Raw genomic sequence first — 23,152 nt, forward strand, 5'->3', positions numbered from 1 at the left:
GGGCCAAAAGCGAAACCCCTCATTTCAGCCGCAAATTAGTATGAGATTAGGCATCGCGTAGCGCGGACCTCAATTCCCCTCACTTGCAGATGGGGTTTAATTCTCCTCCAGGCTTTACACTTTGATCCCAGCGAACGAGAATTTTTAGGGCTGACACGATATGATACGATCATATCGATCTCATTAGGTAGCACAGACTGTTAGCCAAACAATTCCCACGAAACAGCCTGTCAGACCGATCGGAAACCCCAACGTGCCATTCATTAGTTCCGGGAGATTATTATCAGTGAAAGGGCAGAGCTGGAGCATTTAAAAAAGATTTCTCATCACTTCAAGGTAAATATGTGCACATATTTGTTGAATCCACCTTAAAGCCCCATCCGCCCCGCCTCGCATATTGATACCTGTGAGATCCATTCAGACTGTAACAAGAGCGGGGCTGTGATTCGTTTCCGCGAAATGGGGTGCAGCATCGCATAGATAGCATTTCGTCGTCTCTAGAGCGAGAACCTAGTTAGTACAGCTATGCAATGTCATGAAAAATTAACTATGCAAAACTTACCTTCCCAAGCGCTTCAATCGGTGGATACCCATCCTCTGAACAACGACATCGCACGTAATCCAGATACTGTGGATCCTCATATCTAGGACGAGCACTGCGCCAAAGCAGGCGTCCAGTAATAAGTGCCACGTATATTATAGCTGCTGCCCAGATATCCGACGTGCAAGGGTTATTCTCATCCTCATCCATTTCCAGCGCATACGAACGAGAATGGAATCTCTCCGGCGGCATGTAAGGTAGACTCATCCCTGGTAATGTGGCTGTATTATGAATAAAATCGCCGGATCCACGTGGCGAGGGGCCACGGGAAGACGAAAATAGCCAATGCAAGGGGTACGACCACGTTGTCGATGCAGGGTGAGACTGTGAGCGTGGGCGAAAAGTTTCTTCCGCCGGAACTGCACAATCGGACCAGAGGCGTCGTATGTGCCCATCGCCAAAGCCGGCAAGCTTGACGGAGCCGCGTTCTGTCAGAAGAACGGTTTCTAGTCGGATATCGCGATGTGCGGTGTTGTGCTCGTGGAGGAATGAGAGGGCGTTGAGGATCTGGGCCAATATGCAGTCGGCTTCATTGGTTGAGATTGGGCCTCCGTTGTGGGAGATGAGTTCGTGGAGGTCTCCTCCTGCACAGATGGGCATGACTAGGCAAAGTTCGGAGCGTTCATTGTAGAGGAGATCGATTATAGGGAGGATGTTTGGGTGTTGAGGATGGATGTTGGAGATCAAGTCAGTGGCGCAATGTGATGCTCGAGATTGGGGATTTGATGAGTCGAGGATGTTATATCGGTAGACCTTGACAGCGAGCAGTTGTTTGGATTTGGAACTTGACCCGGGTAGGTTAGTCTGGTGCAGTCGGATAGTGCTATTGGTACCATAATGCAAGATGTCCAGACATCGACCATATCTCTCAGCAAAAGGGCGAGAGGTATGCTGGATCAGGGGCTGGTTTGATGCTGTTGTTGTCGAGGTCTCTGATCTCATTAATGGCCGGTCCGTGGAGACGGATGCCAGACTGGGGTGAAACACATTTCTGAACCCCGGCCAGCTAAGCTTGGCACTTTGATTATCATCAAAGGAGGAGCCTGTAGACCATTTTGTGTGGGTCACAAAGTGATGATGGAGGACTTGATCGGGTCGGTGCATGGAAGTAGCTGCCCATACATGTGGTTGATGACGATCGTGCATGGATAGCTACGTTGACAAGGAAAAGTAAAAACAGCAATGAAAGTCAAATTCTAAAAGTAAACGCAAAAGCAAAAGAAAAAGAAAAAGAAGAGGAAAGCGTCGGGAAGTATTTTCTGTTCCGTTCTTTTATGGGCATTTATAGATACGCCCAGTGTAGGTGATATTTATCCTCCGCACATATAATACATGTTCTACCAATTCCATGGATTACAAAGAGACAGAATAGATACCCTTATTACCTGGCTTTACCTGGTACCTAGTTCACCTGGTTTCACCCATGGTGGTTAGAGGATAAGCAATGGTAAGTTTGCTTACACTGCAGCCTAGAGTTTCCATTGGATATGGGAAACCGCTCATGAGCGTACCGATTTCGCATGTCATTGACAATTTGGCTGAGGGATTTATCTCAATTAATCACACACAAGCTATTATCAAATAATTATTCGCTTGCCTTAGCCTGTGAAAATAGGGGGGGAAAAGATAACCTAAGCCGTACCAGATGTAGCAATTTGGAGCGGGAGAGGAAGAATCATTCTGTGGCGAGAATAAATCGCGCATTCGGATTAGGACACACAACCACCACTTTTATTACCCACGGTTTGCGTTTGCGGTCAACCTGAGATTGCATGCGCCATTTTCTACCCTTTTTTTCACACAATAAAATTTTATATGCCAGGACCAGCTTTGACAATTCCCAATCAACCATTAGGGCTGGATGTTCTTGTATGGTTAGAGTTCTTGAACCGTGTTTCTGATTGGCGGAGGGATGCAATATGTGGGTAATAATACAGTATGGATCTGTATATCGTATTAAGTTATCTGTTCCTATCAGTCACTCTTGCCATATAGATCGCCGCAATCAGGTACTAGATTCAACTAGTAAAGGTCCCGTAATGCATGATTTTCGAGGCGTCTTTAATCGAAAACCCCACCGCACACAGTTGCCTCGTGGCTTTGAGTGGCTTTGATCGCATGGCTCCGCCTGGGTCACACCAGGATTTCTTTTTTTTCGTGTTCTTTTCTCATTCCTCGTGTAATATCCCGATCTCGCCTTCCTAGTTCATCAGTAGCCACCGGATTTTTCTTTAGGTTGGATTCTGATTGACCTACAAAAGGCCGAGGGTGGTACTCCATTTTCTTTTCCCACATCCCTCTCCTTTTTCCTCTTTGTGGTACCGTTTCCACGGTGCTTGGCTGTTCGTTGGACTCTTGTTTTCTCTCGAGCCTTCCTCAGACAGCCACATCATGGATTCATATCCTCACGAAAAGCCCGGCCTTGATGTCGACATTGAGGCCGATGCCGAAACCGTCAAGAATGACGACCCTATGGATCGAAACACCCGAATTACCTTCCCTGACGATATTAACGATGCGGAGGGAACACGTTCGATTTACCAGCCGCCCCAGCTTGGACGTACCTACTCTCGGGGCGCTGATACCATCCGCAGCACTCGGAGTGGGAATTTGCCAGGTGGTGGCAATGCTGGAATCCCAATCGAATTCCGCACACTCTCCATTCAGATCTCCGAATCCCAGACTCGCCCAAAAGAGGTTGAAGTTGAGATAGCCAAGGAAAAGGTGCCGAATCAAGATTACTTCGAAAGCTTGAATTTCCACACAATTCCACAGGATAAGGTCTGTCAGGAGTTCAATGTCGACCAGCGTGTTGGTCTCAGTGTCGATTCAGCTGCACAGCGCCTGCAGCGCGATGGAAAAAACGTCATCGCTCAAACCCGTGAGAACTACTTCAAGAAGATCTTCTTCTATGTCTTTGGTGGTTTCTGCTCCATCCTGTGGGTCGGTGTGATTATCTTCTTCATCTGCTGGAAGCCTCTCAGTAACCCACCGTCTCCAACAAATCTTGCAATGGCTGTCCTTATCATCATCGTGATTGCCCTCCAGGCTACTTTCTCCGCCTTTCAGGACTGGTCGACCAAGAAGGTCATGAACTCGATTTTGAATCTCCTTCCATCAGAAGCCCTGGTCCTGCGCGACGGAAAGCAACTGCGGATTTCTGCTACCGACTTGGTGGCGGGCGATATTGTGCAGATCAGTGTCGGAAACAAGGTCCCTGCCGATATGCGTTTGCTGCAAACTTCTGGAGATATTCGATTTGATCGGGCAATTCTCACCGGCGAGTCAGATGAGATTGATGGTGCTACCGAGTCGACCGATGCCAATTTCCTCGAAACTCGAAACATCGCACTGATGGGAACCCTGGTCACCAACGGAAATGCCACTGGTATTGTGTTGCTGACAGGCAGTCGGTCCGTGATGGGCCGCATTGCGAAAATGACATCCGGTGTTAAGCAGAAGCCGACTCTGATTCAAAAGGAGATCACCCGTTTTGTCACCATTATCGTCATCATGACTGTCTGCCTTGCTGCGCTCATTCTATTCACCTGGCTAGGATGGTTGCACAAAGATCATCCTGGATACATGAGTGTGGTCGCTATGCTGAATAATGTTATGGGATGTGTGGTAGCTTTCATTCCCGAGGGTGTGCCCGTCGGCGTCGCATTGACACTGATGATGGTTGCGCGTCGCATGAAGCAGACAAACATTTTGCCCAAAGGGCTTGCGACCGTGGAGACCTTGGGGTGCGTGAATGTGATTTGTTCCGACAAAACTGGAACTCTCACGCAAAACCGCATGTTTGTCAAGTCCCTTGGCATGGTGGACTGGGAATTCGACATGAATGACCTGGTGCCTGGCATGGATGCCTCGGAGGGGCTGAAAAATCTGCTGCGCGCATCAGTCTTGTGCAACGATGCTACTTTCGACTCTGAAACCATCCATTTACCAGTCTGGGAGCGTGCCGTCAATGGAAATGCCACGGATGCTGCTGTGCTGCGACTTGCGCACAGTGTGGGTGCTGCCACAGCAAAGAATCTAGAGCCATTTGCGCGTGTGCACCAAATTCCCTTCAATTCAAAGAATAAGTGGATGCTCACCATGCACCAAAATCCAGATTCTTCCACTGAATACATGATCTACGTCAAAGGTGCTCCCGATGTCCTGCTCGGTCGCTGCTCCACCTACTGGTCCGCAGTCAACAATGCCGTCCGCCCACTAGATGCACATGCCAGACAGAAGCTTTCTGACTTTCAGGCTAAGCTCTCTCGCCGCGCCGAGCGTGTAATTATCCTCTGTCAGCGCCACTACACTCCAGTTCACCCGCTTGGATCCAATGGATTTAGTGACGAAATTCTTGAATCTGGTGTTCAGGATCTGACTGTCATTGGAATCTTCGGTATCATCGACCCCCCTCGACCAGAAACAGCTCAGACCGTGGCCGCATGCCGACGCGCAGGTATTCGATTCTTCATGGTCACTGGTGACTTTGGATTGACCGCTGCGGCAATCGCTCGCGATATTGGTATTTTTGAGGGTGACGTCGAGCCCGATACAATTGATGATCTTCGTGATGGCTTTCCATCCGAGGACTCCACACACTCGAGGCGCAGCTTGCTTCTCGAGGGCAGTAGCCTTTCATCCTTGAATCCGGGAGAGTGGGCCACTGTTTGCGATTATGAAGAGATTGTCTTTGCTCGTACCAGCCCCGAACAGAAGCTCCGTATTGTGTCAGAGCTTCAGGCAAAGGGAAACTACGTCGCCGTCACTGGTGATGGTGTCAATGATGCGCCTGCTTTGCGTGCTGCAGATGTCGGCATCGCTATCGGTTCCGGTAGTGATGTTGCCATTGAGGCAGCTGATCTTGTCCTGCTTGACAAATTTGATTCCATCATCGAAGCTGTTCGTCTGGGTCGCTTAGTCTTTCAGAACCTCCAAAAGGTCATCGCCTACCTGCTACCCGCTGGCAGTTGGTCCGAAATTTGGCCTGTCGTTATGAATGTGTTCTTCGGATGTCCCTCGCCACTGAGCTCCTTCTTGATGATCATTATTTGTGTTTTCACCGATCTGTTCCTCTCCTTGTCCCTGATCATGGAAAAGGAGGAGTTTGATTTGCTCAGCATCCCCCCTCGTAACCCCAAAGAGGACCACCTGATCAACTTGCGGATTTACGGCCAGTCATACCTGTTTGTCGGTATCATGGAAACTATCAGCGCCCATGCAATGTTCTTCTTTTACATGTACAAGGCCGCGGGTATTCCGTTCCATGACCTCATCTTCGCCTTCGAGAAGTATTCTGATGGATTCCACGGATACACACAGGACGAGCTGGACCACTTCAACTATGTCGGTCAATGTGTCTACTTTGTCACTCTGGTCATCATGCAATGGGGAAATATCCTAGCCGTTCGCAGCAAGCGCATGTCAATTCTTCAGGCAGACCCCATTCGCCCTGCTCGTCGCAACCCATGGCTTCCTCTGGCGGCGGTTATCTCTCTTGTCATTGCCATTTTCGTCACCGAGGTCCCTGGTATCCAGTCACTGTTTCAAACCGCCTCTGTTCCCATCGAGTTCTGGCTCATCCCGCTTGGTCTGGCACTGGGGGTTCTCCTTGCGGATGAGCTGCGCAAGGTGCTTGTGCGGATGTTCCCCAAAGGTCCAGTTGCGTGGGTGTCATGGTAGGAGGATACGCTCTTGTTCCTTACATGAAATCAAATGGAACGAATGGGTATTTGAGCCGGTGTTACCAAGTGGCTATTCGCTTGACTTGTATATTTTACGTATTTTGTTTAACTTATGATTACCCAGCATATTAGCGGTCTACATTTTCATCTTTAGCATAGATTGCGAACCTCACGATTATGCCTCAACTTATTCAATAGATCATGTCCTATCCTCATAGATGACCGGATCTCACAATTCCCTTATACACAAGATCCTCAACATCTTGGAATAGGTTCCAAACCTTAGCATCGCCAAATGGCAGAATCTGCGCGCAAACCATACCTGCGATTCCGTTATCCCGATCGCACCACCAGAAAAGATTCGGGAGCCCAGACCACTGAGCCGTTCGCACTGAGCGGCCTGTCGAGCCACCACTTAGGAGGAAGGTTAATCCCCAGCCCTGGCGATCCCCGGCAACGGTTGGATGTAGACCAGTACTGGAACCTGCGAGATCAGGCTTCGCATCCGAGAGATACTTTTCACACAGAGGCGGAAGATGGGCGATTTGGTCGCAGAACATAGCATCCACGGTTTCCTGCTTCAGAAGCTGGGATCTGGTGGTGGGCGAGGTGCCGCCATTAAGAAGGACGGCTAAGATCTCTATAAAGATATTAGCAAATGACGCGGATGGAAAACGGAGATATACATACGGCAATAATCCTCAGGTGTTGAGAAGCATCCAGCTCCACCGCTGTTGAAATATGATTCTAGCTCCGATTTGGACTCCGCTGTCAGTGCTCGGCGGAGCAAGTGGTCCCGAGGCCAAATCCGACCCTTCAGATCCCGATGGTGCATGTAGGCGAGCCTGTCCTTCATCTCTGAAGTAGGGATCATGGAGATGTGACTTAGGCCCAGCGGCTCGAAGATATATTGATGGAAGTAGTCATTCAGTGACTTTTTGGTGACACGTTCAATAACCACGCCTACCCAATCGATGTTCACCTATGCCATACCATATTAGTGACTGCAAATACTCTTAAAGCCCCTGTTTTCGTCGCTCTTACCCCATACTCCCAAGCTTCACCTGGCTGATGCACCAATGGCTGCTTGAAGTCCCTTAAATCTCCCGAGAACTCATCATACCCAGCTGGATGGCTATAATCGCGCAACTTATCGTTCATAAAAGCATACCCGAACCCAGCTAGATGACGTCAGAATCAATAAACAAAGTTTGCCTAGTAAGTACGGACCTGTGTGTGACAAAAGCATGCGTAAAGTGATGCCTCGCTTTTTATCAACCAGTTTGCCGTCATCTTGTAGGACCTTCACGTCCTTTAGCTCGGGACAGATACGCTCGGTCTCGTCAGCATCGTCCAACGAAAGGAGACCCTGTTCCACGAGTTGCATACACGCAATTCCGGTAATGAGTTTCGTGCACGAAGCTATCCAGAACACGCTTTCGGTTGTCATGGGCTCAGGTTTTGCATGTCCTCTCAGTCCGCCTGCATGGGAGAATAGCAATTTGCCATCTTTCCCCACAATCGCAACAGAAGCGCCTGGAATTCCGTTTGTGGTGTCACAGGCCGAGTTGATTTGGCTTTTGATTGCCTCTTGAGTGGTTGGTGGAAGGACGATCATGTTGGAAAGAGGATTGAGTAGTTGGTCCTTTGAAAGGGTTTGTGGGGAGTATCAAGATGAAGAAATTATGTGGGATTGTCAAGAACCTTATATTTCCGCAGTGGGTCCTAGATCAGCGGGGTAGTTCCGATGTGTGGGGGTATATCCGGAGGTTACGGAGGTGATATATGCGGATGTGAAATATCGATACCCGAGGTAAATATTCTTTGATGCCTTGAAGGTTGGCTTGGATGTTCAATTTGCATGGTAAAAAGAGTATCATATAGTCCATCATTGGGAGAGTTGAGAAGGGGCAGGATCCATGACTTGGCAACGAAGGTACTACTAGTATGCAAGGCGGCAAGGGATAAAAATCTAATGAAACTCCGAATTTGAATGGATCACTGCATCTTCATCTCATCTAATGACCCCCCGCTCGTAACAATTGGCACCATCTCCATATCAGCAAGTCGCACATCCAGCAATGCTCAGCAATGCTGGGCCTCCACATCGCAGCAACCACTCAATGCACGTTTCAAGGTTTAAGCAATGAGCACAGCGGCGTGCCTGACAGCCCATACTTTTGGCTAGCTTCACAAATTCCGGACTGTGGGGCTGGTTATGACAAATTCGTCCCCCATAATCTGCAAATTGCAATTGAGTGATAAGATCCAGCGAAAACAAATTAGAGCAAAGGGCGGAAAACATATTATAACTCGTGAATCAATATCAAGAAGTCTCATCAAACATTTGACTTGATACCAAAAAAGAAGGGCTGTCGGGTTTTTTGCCAAATAACATTCTTGGATAAACTTCCTGCTCAAAGGGCCGAAACCAGGAATCAATTATCTCAGGCCCCTTTCCAACAACTTGATCGTCATAAATCCCAAGGTTCTTCAGGCAGCATCCACAAAACATATTGTGTCTTAATTGAATAATGATTCAATGTTTTCTATTAACCATCTAATAACCTATAATTTTATAATCAATATATGCCATCGCTTTGTATATGCACAGTACACCTGTATCTCAAGCAGGCTGCACCGGCCTCACATGATCCGGTTCGACGGGTTCATGAACCAACTGGGTCTCCGAGCTGGTAATCTGCCACGAAGTATCTTTTTGAATCCGATCCAATGGAATAGACCCGCCCGAATGCTCGTGAGATTGCGGTGGTCTGATGTTGTTGTAGTAGGACGATGGCAACCCGAAGACTGAGGGGAAGATGTTCTTCAGTAAAGAGGGGAGGCTAGGCATGCATGCGCATATGATTGCTACGTCGCATTCGACGACACTCCAGTAAATTGCAGGAGTATTTGCATCTGAAATTGAGTGTTAGAAGAGGAGATCTCCATGTAGGATTTCTCAGCATGGTGGTTAAAATAGACTGGACTCACATGTTGTGTTGGATGATTTTGAGAATACAACAAGAGATCGGAGTCGTAGACAACTGACTACAGTAATCCTTGATAATCGGTTAGAGCGGGATTGGGTTGGAAAATGAAAATAAAATGGCAACTCACAAGAATCCGGTGCAGAACATCATAATGATTTGGATCTTCTTTTTGGTGCCGATCTTCGTCTTAGCCAAGGGCCAAATTGGAAGGCTGATTATTCCCATATCCATCGCGATCTGGATAGCTGCTTTGTACCACGAAAACCAATTGATATCGATACATGAGCCCGCGTACTCACCCGTCCATCCCGACCAGAAATACGGAACTGGTGTGCATTGGAAGATCATGACGAATGTATTGGAGATACCGAAACAGATAGAGAGGCCCATTAGACAGTAGCAGACCAATTGGAACCGTGGAATTGGGAAAATGCGCAGGTAAAAGGTGAGGAATGATAGCTGGGTTAGAGCTTCGGCGGCCATATAACATACTTCGGCTACGTAGAGTAACTGGTGTGGAGATTTTGATGAGCTGAGACAATTTTTGAGCAGGGCAGACAAGATATACCTCTAATTGTTTAGTTATATGCTCAAATGAGATAGTCCAGATATTGGTACCAAGACCAAACTTTTGCACTGTAAACAATGTCAAAGATCGCTGCGGAGTTTAAAAAGCATCACAGGGAACTTACTTGGAAACATCGTGCAGTTCAGTGGAAGGGCACACACCAGAGCTGCGACGATCAATCCATCGTCAAGTCCAAATAGTCGATTGAAGACGGCGCGCTGAATCAATCGCAACGCCACCAAGATGAGAGCTACCATTCCAAGCACTCCTGCCAGAATAGGAGAAATAAGAGCTTGGCTAGCTTGTGGAACATCGCAAACTGACATAGTCAGATTTGTGGCCGCTGGAAAATAGCATATTAGCGTTGAAAGGCAGAGCTATAGGAAAGCTCTTACAAAGACCCGCTTTTACGCCACAATCTAGAGTTGTGCAGTCGGTCGCCTGTGTGAAGAATGTGGCATCAAGACAGAGGCATGTTGAATTCGACACCGCGCATGATGTTTGATTCGCTGCCGTAGAGAAGCAATTGAACTAGCAGGGGCAAAGAAGCGTTAGTCGCATCCAGGATGCCAAGTCCAAATCCAGATCCACATAGTCACGGGCTCCATACTGCGCAAGAGGACAGGCTGCCAAACGGACCTTCCGCCAAAGTCATGTCGAACTGCGGGCTACAAGGGTCTGAAACCGATGCAAAATGCCGGCAGAAAGTTCGCTTAAAAGTCAGCAGCCATATGGTGGTATTTGCTTCCAAAAGAAAACAAAAGGAAAAAGAAAACTTGAGCTTTTAGAAAGCCCCTATCAATTGCGAGTGCACAGTGGGTCGGCCAAATCCTGCACTTGATGCAGATGGACTCTATTGGTCATATGAGATATCCACTGTCTTGAGTGATTTTAGCTGTCAAAAATTACGTTTGACATTTGGCTTATCCTTGAATTCAGGGCCGGACCGTGCTAACGCCTCGCTTGTGCAGGATTGGACCACAGGCGTCGGTGTCGTAAGCATGGGTCTTCACCAGCCTGTAAATTCCTGATGTTTTGTGGAACAAGTCAGTCAGAAAGACGGCAGAGACTGCGCTAAAAACCATGCGTGCATATCGTTGTCATTCGATCGAGTCCGAGGTGACCCACCATGATAAAGGGTTTGTGCGTTTCGCGCGGGAAAATTGACCTCCTTGCAGACCTTCCTTCAATACTTGGGGGTGTCCTTAAGTATCACATGACATTTTTCACCTTCTGTTTCTCTTAAAAGTAACAGATTGAAGCAGGGACCCATCATCAACCCGATCGCTGGGTCAAGAGCGGGTAGACGCCATTTTCCCTGGGACGGCAGTGGCGTAATCCACTGGTGGACCACGATTGGTGGGCCAACGTCTGTGGGGGAACTCTCGGTTCACATGAAGTAAAAGCAAGTGGGGTGTAATGCGATGAGCTAAATGACATTAGCAAAAGGACCAATGGCACTAAAGATAAAAGCGATCTCGTATGGTTGTTCTCCTTTCACCTTGGAATATCAACACATCTGATCAGCATGGCGTCCCAAACGCTCATAGGCGTAGTCCTACTAGCAGTTGTACTTTATGCGACCAAGCTCATACTCTTCCGCAAAGGAGCCCCTGGGCCGTTGCCTCCGGGTCCAGCAGGTAAGCCCATTTTGGGCAACATTGCAGATTTGCCTGCTCCGGGGGCACAGGATTGGGTGCATTGGCTGAAGCACAAGGATCTCTATGGTAGGCATCCACCTCTAACTGCACAGTGGGTAATCGACATATTGAACGGTCGATAGGTCCAATTAGTTCAATTACGGTCATGGGTCAGACCATTGTAATTCTCAATGACAGTCGCGTTGCAATGGATCTCCTCGGGAAACGATCTGCCCTTCACTCATCGCGACCAAACCTAGTATTTGCATCGGAGATGTGAATATTCCTTGATTTAACAAATGGCGAGAGGATTTGCTAATTGGATTCAGGGTCGGTTGGGAGCACATCATGGCGATGCAAACCTATTCGGACCGATTTCGCGCTTATCGCAAGGCAATGCATCCTTATCTGGGCCACGAGGCTGCTGTGGCGCAATACAATTCTTTGCAGGAGATTGAGTGTCACCGACTTTTGTCACGGGTGTTGAAAGACCCGTCACATCTGCTTCAACATCTTCAAACGTAAGCACTGTGCTGAAGAAAACATGACAGTAGACTAACATCCCCCAGTGAAGCGGGCGCGATTATTCTGAAAATTGCATATGGATACACGATTGAGCCACATAAGCTAGATCCGTTGGTGCATATGGCCGGGTTGGCTCTTGAGCACTTTGCCATTGCAGGAACCCCGGGCGCCTGGCTAGTGGATATGATTCCGGCTTGTAAGAGCCTCTCCGAGATCGAGTCGATCGTGATTCTAACAGAGATAGTAAAATATGTGCCCTCCTGGTTCCCCGGAGCGGGTTTCAAGCGCAAGGCACAAGCATGGAAGAAAAACCTCGAGAATACTGCCGACATTCCTTATGCATTTGTGCAACAGCGGATGGAAAGCGATCAATTTGAGCCTTCATACTTGTCAAATCTTTTCAAGGCCGATGGGTATCCCGCCGCTGGTACGGAAGAAGAAACTGTCGCCAAGTGGACCGCCGCATCACTGTACACAGGTGGTGCTGATACTGTATGGATTCAATCCTTGGAGCTCGCAGTGAATTCAGCTAACAGCTCACAGACCGTCAGCTCGCTATCGACATTCTTCATGGCCATGACTCTCTACCCAGAGGTCCAGCGTAAGGCACAAGAGGAGATTGACCGAGTACTGGGCGCCGGTAGACTTCCCAAGATGGCCGATCGCGCGAGTCTTCCGTACATCGAGGCTGTTGTAAAGGAGACATTGCGATGGCATCCCGTCGCCCCGATGGGCATTCCGCACATGTCTGTGGAGGATGACATGTACGAGGGTTATCACATTCCCAAGGGATCTTTGATCATGCCCAATATCTGGTAAATTCCACCCTGAGCTATCATCGGGCAGAATTACTGACACAGAACAGGGCCCTGACGCATGACCCCGAGGTGTATCGTGACCCGATGACTTTCAACCCCGAACGCTTCCTGGGTATGGATGGCCGTGAGCCTGAAATGGATTCCCGCGGTGTTGTGTTCGGATTTGGACGTCGTGCATGCCCGGGTAAACTCTTGGCTGATAACACGGTGTATCTGACTGTTTCTCGGTCGCTAGCGGTCTTGAACATCAGTCAAGCCATTGAGAATGGTAAGGAGGTGGACGTCAGGGCAGAATTCCAACCCGGTGTGATCAGCCACCCGGTTGCATGGAAATATGATATCAAGCCCCGTAGCCCTGCACATGAGGCCTTGATCGTTTCAGTGGAGAAGGAACATCCATACGAGGAAAGTGATGCCGCCGCATTAAATGTTTGAATTTGCTTCTGTTTTGGACTTGAAACTTGAACACGACTTCATGTTACTTGCAAGATATCTCATTCATACTACACAACCAATTCCCATTCAATTTCCAATGGTTCTTTGAAGTAATTTGTCCCACTCAGGTTGAATCCAAGCTTCTGCAGCACTCTCCCACTTCGCTGATTTTCTCTCTCCGTCTCAGCAATAAACCTCCTTACTCCCCTTTCATCAACTGCCCACCGAATGACCGCTTCCATTGCTTCCTTAGCAATACCTGTGCCCCAGCATTCTGGTGAGACGCCATACCGCACCTCAACCATCTCCTGCCAAGGCGGAAAAGCGGGGTCTCCGGCTTCTCGTACTCGCAGGAGTGAAGTCGTCGTCGCATCGCGGATACCAGCATAGCCAACCCAATGAATCTCTTCCAGATGTGCCAGATCAATCCCCGTCAGTTTCTCCAACTCGCTTCCTTTGATCAGCTTCACCGAGGGTGGAGACTTCCTCTCATGTGGGCTCTTATCGTTGAACTGACACTCCCGCAACCCCACAGCGAAGTCTCCCAGGTCGAACTTCGTCCACGATAGTGCGATATCGCGCGTCTCGATCATATTACGAGTTTCATCGTCACTCCAATTCTTAACAGGAAACCTGTTTCCAAAGCCCATTTGACAGAAGCTTGCGTCGGCGTGTAGTGTTGCGTATAGCTTGCGGTAGGTGGCTGAGGATACCGCGATCGGGGTGGGGAGTAGGATAAGCCTATCCGTCAGAATGGCAAATGGCTCGGAAATGTATGAAATTTGAAGAGACCCCATGTTGGATATGGCTTTTTTGATAGGGAGTTAACAGGTGAAGACTGAATCAATCTCCTTTCCATCCAAATATCATTCCGCTGAGTCATGCCGAAAGAGCCTCAGCTTGGCAAATGCAGACCCTTCAGCTAGTGTTGGTCTGCTACTGGGCACCTTAGGCACATGTCCCCATGGGGTTTATGATGGATTCAAAAGTTCGGTGTTACCAAAGGAACACAGTATCTAGGACATTTAGATACATAGATCATATTCCCGCAGATAAGACAAGATGCTCACACATGCAAAGAGCATAGATTGAAGACCCTGATATCTCGATAAGTCTAGAGAGACTAAACGCTACAAGATCCATTCCCACAGTGCGCCAACCATGGAATGGAGAGTGAGATCTGGATGAGATCCCTTGAGTCTGGGATTTGAATTTGGGTCAATAGCCCTTCTGATAATTTCTTGAGTTGAAAAGTACAGGGAGTGCGTGAACAATGGAGAAGAAATGGAATCGGAAGTATTGGATTTGTTCTTTCATTTATTCGAGGACATGGGTTGGAATTTTGTCCTCGATTGGTCAATTGCCTGTTTCTTTTCTTGCTTTTAGATGTAGGTCAACATCACTACTGTTCATGTTGAAAAAGATGCATACCCAGAAGAAAGAAGAGTATGCATTGGTTTACCATAGAAGTGAGTTGCTTTTGCAAATGGGAAGAAAGAAGTTCTTTACATCTGTGCTTTCTGAAAATAACAAAAGTTAGCCATGGTTACTTAGATGAGGAATGATAAGCAGCGGGTGTAGGACTGGTCAAGACTGGTCAAATACTGAGAGGTTGAACCGTGGACCTTCGAACTCAAGTGCTTGAGAAAGAACTTTTAAATCCAATTCTTCAACAAGTGAGCGGTTCCAGTTGATCCGAGGACGAATTGCACTGATACCACCGAACATTATCATAACTGAAGTACCAAGATGTGTTTTGAAAATCAGTGACGATTGGAAGAGCCTCGATTGCTACGTATACCGCTACTGACCTTGACAGGAACGAGATGCATCTGAGGAATAGTAGTAAAAATACAGTGGGGAGTGAAAATGGAACAAAAATGGGTCGAAAACCTATGCAGACGAGCACAGACGTGGTGAGCGAATGTGTAGAACGGTCAAGTAATAGACAATAGGCAAATCAGTGTTGAGGTGGGCCAAGCCACCTGGCATTAGTCAAAGCTATCCAAAAGGACGAAACTAAGTTATGACAAACACGGGTATTTAGTGAACGGATATGGGTAAGAGGTATCAGGACACACGAGAGTGCCAATGCATACAAAAACGAGTGTTGGCGCATGAAATAGCTAAACCGAGAGTATGCTGCATAATGACATGCGCTGTGAAATCAAACAACTCCATGTCTATTGTTGCCGGACTTTTCCGGCTTCCCTTACTGCGGCGATGAATCCATCCTCGTCGCCAGCGGCAGTCAATACCCAATAATCGGCGACGCCGGGATTCGAGATTTGACCACCACCAAAGCCGGCAGCCGCAGGCGCACTGTGGCGATCTTTGGGTTTCTGGTTGTTTGCACCGACATGGCGGGGTCCCCAGCCCAGGATGTTGCGCACGGTAAGACGACTCTGATCATCCGGTTGGTTGAAGGAGAAGAGTTGGGCTTGAAGACAGCCAAGGATAGCGACAGCCGACCGAATCATAATGCGGTCGCCCTCGAAAACCCAGCAATCCCAAACGCGCGAGACACGCTCGAGATCGAGACCGTTGGTGAGCAAGGTGCGGAAAATAGGTTCCCAGATCTCTTCCTCCGCCAAACCGAGTGTCTCCTGAAGGTGAGTTGCAAGGCGAGGAAACTTATAACGGAGAGTTTCTGAGGCCAAGGTATATGTCCGTGCCATAGCACCACGGTCCCAAGTAAGGAAAGCGACTGGAAGAGGACGGTTGAGAGCATTGGCCATGGCAACAAATGCAGAGCTTGGGGTCGGGAACTGAAGAACAAGTAGAGCGGCAATAGTATGAAGGCCATGAATGTATCCCACATCGCTGCGGTACATTGAATATGCCTGTAACACATCGACAAGGGTCTCACGTAACGGCCCGCCCTCCTGGAAGAGATTCAAATCCGGGAATGCCTGTGAGACATCCTTCTCAATGGCATCAAAGCATTCCAGCATTCGCTTGTTGCTTTCACTCGGCTCCTGTTCAGTCTTAGACCTCAAATCCCTGGCTCGCTTCAGCGCTTTCGTGAACGAGTCGTCCGTCAAAGATAACTCATTGCCGAGAGCACGCTTCCAGATAGCTCCTCTGTTGCGAGGCGGAATTCCGCGCCACCAAAGTTCTCGGGTACGAGGCTCGCGTAACACTTGATCCCAGTTGGGGCTAACAAATTCATCCCAGATGTTTTGAAGGGCTTCTCGGGTGGAATCCTTCTCGCACTGGGCGGATGCAGCTCGCGCAGCCTTCCGTTTGTCTGGCATATGGTTAGTGAGGAGCATACTTCACGCCAAGATGCAAAGTGAACCTACCGGTTTCCTTTGATTGGGCCATCATCTGCTGGTACTCCTTCAAGTGCTTCTTCTCTTCCTTTTGATCCTTCGGTGGCAACCAACTTGGCCGTGTCCTCGAAAGAACCTTCTCCTTCTCCTTGCTGATTGGTAAAGGATCGATCATTATATTAGATTTCTGCAACGGAGGCAGCTCGATATTTTCTCGCGAAGCTCGTGGTGACTCTGTGCTTGGTTCACGCGGTCCGCCGTTCTGCACTGCATCCTCTCGTTTACGACCATTTTCGTCGGCGTGATGTTCCAAAGCTTCGGTGATAATTCTGGCCTCCTCTGACAGGTCTGACATGTAACTGTTGTACGAATACGCACGAGGGTTCCGAGGCGATAATTGGCCGCGTTCAGGCCCGGCGGAGCTCGATCGCTGTGCTCGCCTCATTCGAGCTGCTTTGGAGGCATTTGACGCTGGGATTTCAGCGGGGATGTCAGAAACGCTATGGGATATCGGCAATGGCCTTGGGCCGGGACTACGACCACTAGGACTCGTGCCGCGAGACTTGGGGCGGTCTTGGGCTGGGCGTGGGGAAATCGGAATGTTCCACAGACTGGCATCATCAGGAAGCTCATCATCGGAATCATGGTACTCCTCTTCGAGGTCCTTCACAGACTTGCGATTTGGTTGCCAGGTCTGCTTCTGGATGGGGGCACGTGCAGATAACGGAGAAAGGGCGAGACTAGTAGATGAGGCGGATCGGCTGGGCGGAGGTCGTAATGGAGATACTGATCGTGATCTCCGGGGCTGAGAGGGGGTTAAACCGCCCGAATTGGGAGTGCTTGCCGAGTCCCTCCTGTCCCTCCTGTTAGGAGACCGTGACGACAGGGAAGCCCCGGAATGCGGTGCGCGGATGGCTCCATTAATTTGGCTGTGAATCGGGGGAAGAGGACTTCGTTTTCTCGGCTTCGGTGCTGCGGTCAAATCGCGTGTCGTAGCTGCTGGGCTCTTGATGGGCAGTCTAGCTGCGGGCGACCGGCCGGTCAAGCCGCGAGCATAAGGGGTGGATGGATCGGCAATCTTGAGCTCCGCATCATCCTCCAGGCCGATTTCTTCAAAATTGGAGATGTCGGTAAAGATGCCATCAGCTCCGTCGATCTGCGAGGAACGAAAGGAGGAGGATTTGGAAGATTTGGACCCGGATAATTCGGGCGGGGAATTGGGTGTCGGGCAGACGGAGGTCATGGTCTCATGTAATTGTACTCAAAGCTGGTCCTCCACAAACACCATCGGCCGTCAAAGGAACAATATAGGTAAGAATCGACGAGGAGGGCGGAAGGGATTCGAGATCGCACGCAAGGCTCGGGGGTGTGTTTCTGGAGAGGGGAGGGATGCAGGATGCAGGGCTCCAGACAAGAAAATCAAAACACAAGACCAATCGATCAACGGGTCAAGAAACGAAATTGCAGGCCCAGCCGCAGGCTGATAGTAACCAGATCAGGTATAACGGGTGGAAATGTAGGAAATAAAAACTAATCAGGAGAGGCCCGAGATTACGGGGTGAGTATTGGGGGCCACCAAGGGGGTGGTTAAGGTGGGATAGTTTGGAATGAAGCGAATGAAGAAAATGTATAGAAACGAGAGTGAGTGAAGAAAAGAAGCAAAAAGAATAAGATGTAAAGAGTGTCGCGTTGCCAAAGAGAACGAAAACGAAGTTGGATTGATTGCAAGCGGAGCCTCAGGCAATCGGCCGCGCCCAGTCTGGCCGAGAACAGGAAACGCGGGTACTTCGGGAGAACTTATGCTGCACTAGTCACAGTCATGTATTGTGCAAGTACTGTTTAGGTACCTTTATTCCCCCCTATGAGCCACCTAACTAGGTAAGTATCGACAATCCCCTCAAAGTGCTCCATAAACTTAGACCGAAAAGAGTACACAAATTTCTAGAATTGGACTTGGGAACTCCAGTGATCGAGCTGTTTGACCAGTCGGGTAGGTGACCAGAATTAACTGTGCCACGGATCCCGGTTTCGATATTGGTCCGATACCGTACGGAACGCTAATTGGATAAAAAACAAGGACAGGGACAAGCTTCGGGAATTGCGGCTAGTTCAAACTTCCCATTAAAAACGCCATTGTTCAAATAACGCTATTCCTTTCCTCACAACCTGTTGCATACGAACGGCTTTTAAGTTCGAATTTGGTCGTGATTCTTTTCCTAATCTGTCCAACCACTCAAGCACAGCCACATACCGCGTTTGCTTACGCTTTAGGACAAACCGGAATGCAGATGCAGCCAGGTACTGCAGGTGCCACAACTGAACAAAACACGAGAAGGGTGTTGAATGAGAAGTCCGCCGTGTTTGGATCACCCTGAAGGTTTGATGGATGAGATCATAGATCGTTTGGATGATAATGGGTGGCGCCGGGTGACTGCGGCCTCGGAGGGATTTCATGTATCGGTACATCTTCATGGCGGCAGTGATAAAGCTAGTGTGGAGGTTGGCAAGCACGACACTTCGGGAGTTATGCTCATCATCAAGATACATCGGGTGGATCTGGAGTCGGAACGGTGCGAGCACTTTACGACGAAACGTACGACCAGGTATGCGACTGGTCTCGACTGTTAATGTGTCGGACAGGGACGTGGCGGCAGAATCGCCGCCCTCTAAAAGACGATCTTGATCTCGAATCATCTCGAGCGTATGTGTGTTGATGAGAATTCCACAATACGGGAAGAGTGATGATCCCTCTATTCGAGGGATGTGAGTCCCCTTTACGGCGGCGGTAAAATTTACCAAGCTTTTGGCTGGGTTTACCAGCACACCGTAAGATGGCTGACCAGGGATCATGACCTGCAAGAACTGAATCGCTTGATCCACATCGGTTGTCACCAGTAAAAAGTCGTCGACAAGTCGTAGCAGGACTGAGTCTGCAGGTCGTAAGAAGCCTAAAACCTGTTGTTCCAGCTCTCCGTAGAAAAAGTTGCACAACAGGTTAGACAAGACAGAACCTTGTGGGATGCCACTACGTTGGCGGAAATACTGTTTGCCCATTTTTACAAGGTTATTGCGCACGTGTTGATTGAGAAGGCCGAGCAAATCATCGGCATCGTGGAGCTTTTGTTGAATTGTGTCGATGTACACGGTCTTGGCCTTTGGGCACTGCCCTTGTTCGGCCACCATATCCGACAAAGCCTGCTGTTTCATCGCTGGCATAGCACGTCCAATATACCTTCGAGTAGGTTTTCCTCGTGCGTCAAAGGCAGATGGACTCATCTCCACGTGCTTGGTAATGTGATAGGTCTCTTCGGATACCAATTCCTCTATGAGGCCCAGAAGTTGTTTCTGTGGAATGGTATCAAAACAGCCCTGGATATCAAGCTTGACGAAAAAGAGCTTCGGGAGCGAACTTGATTTGGGTTCAGGTAATTGTTCAATCAATTGTCTCTTGAAGTCCCTCAACTTAAGATGGATATCTCCAACATATTGTAAAGCCGAGCCCAATCTGGTGGGCTGTCGCTTCCGCTCGTATGACAACATATTGGAGATCGGAGCGAGGCTGGAATTGATGCTGGCCGCAAGATAACTTCGTTTCTTTCCTCCCCAATTTGATTCCTTGAGCACGCGTTTTCGCAGATTGAGGATCGGGCGGAGGCCTGTCGATTTTGGGAGTAAGCGCAGCGATCCAACTCCGAGGGATCGCCGTTCGAGCAATCGTTGAGCTCGAGATGGCTCGACCTCTTCAAAGATGGTCGTTTTCAATTTTGCCAATGGCTGCTTTGTCAAGCGTTGCCACACATCATGACGGAAGTAGAACAGACGGTTGCGATGGGTTTGAGACTCGGTAACGTAGAAGTTTGCCCGGACGAGGGGGAGCAGAATGGAATCAAATATGTAGTATACAAAATCGTGGAGCATCTCCGTGCGTTTCTGGAAGTCAGACATTGCCATTTTGGTGTCTGTTCCACCGTGCGAGTTGTGGAGTTTGGGGGAGGCCAGCCAGGAAATATTGGCAACCTGCGCATTTTGGGTTAGCATAACTTCTTACCGTTTGGTACTGGGAACAAACCTTCAAGCCTATGCACACCTCGTGCAAGCTGAGACTTTCAAACCGGCGCAATTTGATGAAAGAATCAACATGTCTCATAATAAGCTTCCGATTGAAAAGACCTTCTGGGCCATCACCGAAGAATTTAGAGGGTATCAAGTTCAGCAGCACAGCTCGACAAAAGGCAGATACCGAGGAGGCCGGTGTGGCATAGTGGGTAAGCGTAAGCTTGGGTTGCTGGATTCGACTCTCGCATGCCGACTCCGCCTTGGAAGGCTCCATGGAATGAGAACCCGGCCCAGGGCATCGATCGTTGGTACATACCGGGGTCTTGACTTTTAATTGTGTGACTAAGCTCTCATCAATAGACGAACCAAGTTCAGCACCCAGCACTCGATTCTTGATGGGTGACGCCTCCCCTAATTTCCAGGGTCCATTCGGCTGCGAATGTTAGAGAATATCACAGCGTTCTCATCCGAATAACATACCTCGGTAGGACAATAATGCCTTAATAATTCTTCATACGAGCACCGAGCTTGTCGGGCTCGAAGGCTGTGTGCAAGCTCTACGGCTTGCCCGCGGAGCCGCTTGGGAAGCTTTGAACAGCCGCCACCAGCAAAGATTTCATCTTCGCGAAAGGCATGACCGTGGCTTACAAACTGTTCACTGCGATCTCCTGTCGGGGTAAAAACATTGCGCAGGCCAAATTGGCGTGCGAAGATGTACATCATCACGTGTATTGTCTGCGCGGCCGAGTCCAAGTCTCGGAAGCGGTTGAAGACATCTATCCAGACGATCAGGAATGATTGAGACCTCCAGATGTTTGAAACTTACGGGTCCTGCCTAAACCAACGACCAACTTTTCGTTTGACCAGGTTGCATGTCTACTGTACAACATGCTGCGCCGAAGGAAAGTGATGCTATTGGGACTGCGTATTTCCTGGCGATCAGGGCGTTTGGTCTTTACGGATGGCTTTGGTTCCGAAATCGATTCACCGGGTCTCGCGCAAGATGCTTGGACTGGTTCGAGAAATGAAAGCGGTTGACCTGCAATGGTGAGCAATTTCCCGATCATTGCCGGAGATGAATCATACCGCTTAATTGGTAGTAGATGCCTCGTTGGGCGTCAATAGGAGCAAAAATGCCGCAATCAAACAGCAGTCGCATCATAATTTCATCCCCATTCTGCCCCAACAGGTCCAAAATCTCGGTCCATGGGGATTTCTGAAGGGTTTCAACATTCTGATTTGAGAACTGAATCATAATCCCGGGAATCTTGGTCTCAAGGTCATCATTCCCCATCGACGAGCGCTGAAAGCCATGAGTGAGTATGTGGACAGGTTTGGATTGTTGTTTGAAGAGTTGTCCGATCACAAAATCGACTACCTAGACAATGGCAAGCATTAGCCGTTTGGAATTCAGACCGTCCCGAGTTCAAAGGCTCATACTTCGGATTGGGGGGATGTCGATCCCGTGTCCGTGCTGACCAGGACCGACCGTGATTGGGACTGGGTGAACTCGCGATACCCGCGCTGCCGGTCGGAGTCGATCTTCGGAGATGGCTCCTTCAACACGCCTACTAGGGTAAAGTCTAGCAGATCTGCCAATGGTTGAACATTGCTGCGCTCGGGGGACAATCGCAGGGATGCGATGCGCCTTCGTCGCAATTTGGAGGATGCCGGTAGTTGATTCAAGAGGTACTGGCGCAGGGTCAAAACCTCTCGGTAGTACAGTGAAATCACTGGGTGCGTTGTGCGGATGTTTCGCGCAACCGATTCTTTGGAGGATTTGAAACGGTTGGGCGCTGCAGTGAGACTCGTCTGAGACGCGGGACCGCTAGCCTTGCTGGGTCTCTTTCTCTTTTTGCTCATGGTGGATGATTCATGGACAATTAAAATGGAGATACAGAGAGAGTTCCCTTCACAGAGCCATTGCGTGGACCATCCCGGTTCCTCAAAGTTGTTGTTGGTGACACGAGTTTTGACGCGTCCGAAGTCCCGATAATGTCAACTGGGTAGCTACGTAAGGGTGGTATTCGATAGCACGCTACATGATGAAATCGGCAACATACTGAACCTTTACGCAAGTGTGATTAATCCTAATGTTATTTGAGAATCAAGTCATGCATGTAAATTTCTAAGAATTTTAGCGTTCTTCAGGTTCAAATGTTGACGAGGAATCGTCACGGATCAAGCCGCTATGAATATATATTGTAGATACATTTTCACCACTACATTAGCACATTTCCGCTATGAAGATGCAACAAGGATATCACATTGAACTTATGTAGGTATACAAATATTGTCAACTACTACCATACCTAGGTAGTATCTACATTTTATTTGTTTTTGAAATATATGAAACATGAATCATTTTCATGTTGACCTAAGATCGAATGTTGCTAAATGTGGCCATAGATCGGGGCCATTGACCCACTTAAGTCCGAAAAGGATCCAAGCCAATTAACGATCAACAAGAACCCGGAAATTGTGCCAACAATGATCCACGGTACACTACCATTGCTCAACCAAGCGACGAGAAGGTCTAGAAAGGCCGTTATGAAGG

General features: G+C 48.8%; 8 protein-coding genes across 8 annotated transcripts; 2 read left to right on the plus strand and 6 right to left on the minus strand.

The window, feature by feature from the left end:
- Positions 1-547: 547 nt before the first annotated feature.
- On the minus strand, positions 548-1,705 carry N7520_009452 (uncharacterized protein; the record flags this gene model as incomplete). The annotated part of the gene is made up of 1 exon (XM_057143386.1): positions 548-1,705. One exon carries the CDS (start codon positions 1,703-1,705, stop codon positions 548-550), a length of 1,158 nt encoding a protein of 385 aa, XP_056992674.1.
- Positions 1,706-2,992: 1,287 nt separating this feature from the next.
- N7520_009453 (cation-translocating P-type ATPase) lies at positions 2,993-6,283 on the plus strand (the record flags this gene model as incomplete). Its single annotated transcript, XM_057143387.1, has 1 exon — positions 2,993-6,283. The coding sequence occupies one exon, from the start codon at positions 2,993-2,995 to the stop codon at positions 6,281-6,283; it is 3,291 nt and encodes a 1,096-aa protein (XP_056992675.1).
- Positions 6,284-6,497: 214 nt separating this feature from the next.
- On the minus strand, positions 6,498-7,903 carry N7520_009454 (serine hydrolase domain-containing protein; the record flags this gene model as incomplete). The annotated part of the gene is made up of 4 exons (XM_057143388.1): positions 6,498-6,925; positions 6,976-7,267; positions 7,330-7,466; positions 7,516-7,903. The coding sequence occupies 4 exons, from the start codon at positions 7,901-7,903 to the stop codon at positions 6,498-6,500; spliced, it is 1,245 nt and encodes a 414-aa protein (XP_056992676.1).
- A 1,498-nt stretch (positions 7,904-9,401) lies between these two features.
- Positions 9,402-10,172, minus strand: N7520_009455 (uncharacterized protein; the record flags this gene model as incomplete). Its single annotated transcript, XM_057143389.1, has 3 exons — positions 9,402-9,788; positions 9,847-9,914; positions 9,971-10,172. 3 exons carry the CDS (start codon positions 10,170-10,172, stop codon positions 9,402-9,404), a joined length of 657 nt encoding a protein of 218 aa, XP_056992677.1.
- Positions 10,173-11,374: 1,202 nt separating this feature from the next.
- On the plus strand, positions 11,375-13,264 carry N7520_009456 (cytochrome P450; the record flags this gene model as incomplete). Its single annotated transcript, XM_057143390.1, has 6 exons — positions 11,375-11,573; positions 11,630-11,762; positions 11,816-12,007; positions 12,056-12,503; positions 12,555-12,826; positions 12,877-13,264. The coding sequence occupies 6 exons, from the start codon at positions 11,375-11,377 to the stop codon at positions 13,262-13,264; spliced, it is 1,632 nt and encodes a 543-aa protein (XP_056992678.1).
- A 68-nt stretch (positions 13,265-13,332) lies between these two features.
- N7520_009457 (GNAT family N-acetyltransferase) lies at positions 13,333-14,061 on the minus strand (the record flags this gene model as incomplete). Its single annotated transcript, XM_057143391.1, has 1 exon — positions 13,333-14,061. The coding sequence occupies one exon, from the start codon at positions 14,059-14,061 to the stop codon at positions 13,333-13,335; it is 729 nt and encodes a 242-aa protein (XP_056992679.1).
- Positions 14,062-15,447: 1,386 nt separating this feature from the next.
- On the minus strand, positions 15,448-17,782 carry N7520_009458 (putative TBC domain protein; the record flags this gene model as incomplete). The annotated part of the gene is made up of 2 exons (XM_057143392.1): positions 15,448-16,514; positions 16,570-17,782. The coding sequence occupies 2 exons, from the start codon at positions 17,780-17,782 to the stop codon at positions 15,448-15,450; spliced, it is 2,280 nt and encodes a 759-aa protein (XP_056992680.1).
- An 878-nt stretch (positions 17,783-18,660) lies between these two features.
- Positions 18,661-22,458, minus strand: N7520_009459 (telomerase reverse transcriptase; the record flags this gene model as incomplete). Its single annotated transcript, XM_057143393.1, has 6 exons — positions 18,661-20,556; positions 20,609-21,028; positions 21,076-21,371; positions 21,422-21,634; positions 21,682-21,973; positions 22,036-22,458. 6 exons carry the CDS (start codon positions 22,456-22,458, stop codon positions 18,661-18,663), a joined length of 3,540 nt encoding a protein of 1,179 aa, XP_056992681.1.
- Between the last annotated feature and the right edge of the window lie 694 nt (positions 22,459-23,152).

This window comes from Penicillium odoratum, assembly GCF_028828045.1.
Source record: "Penicillium odoratum strain IBT 22623 chromosome Unknown utg000006l_segment0_segment0, whole genome shotgun sequence".
Classification (NCBI taxonomy): Eukaryota; Fungi; Ascomycota; class Eurotiomycetes; order Eurotiales; family Aspergillaceae; genus Penicillium; species Penicillium odoratum.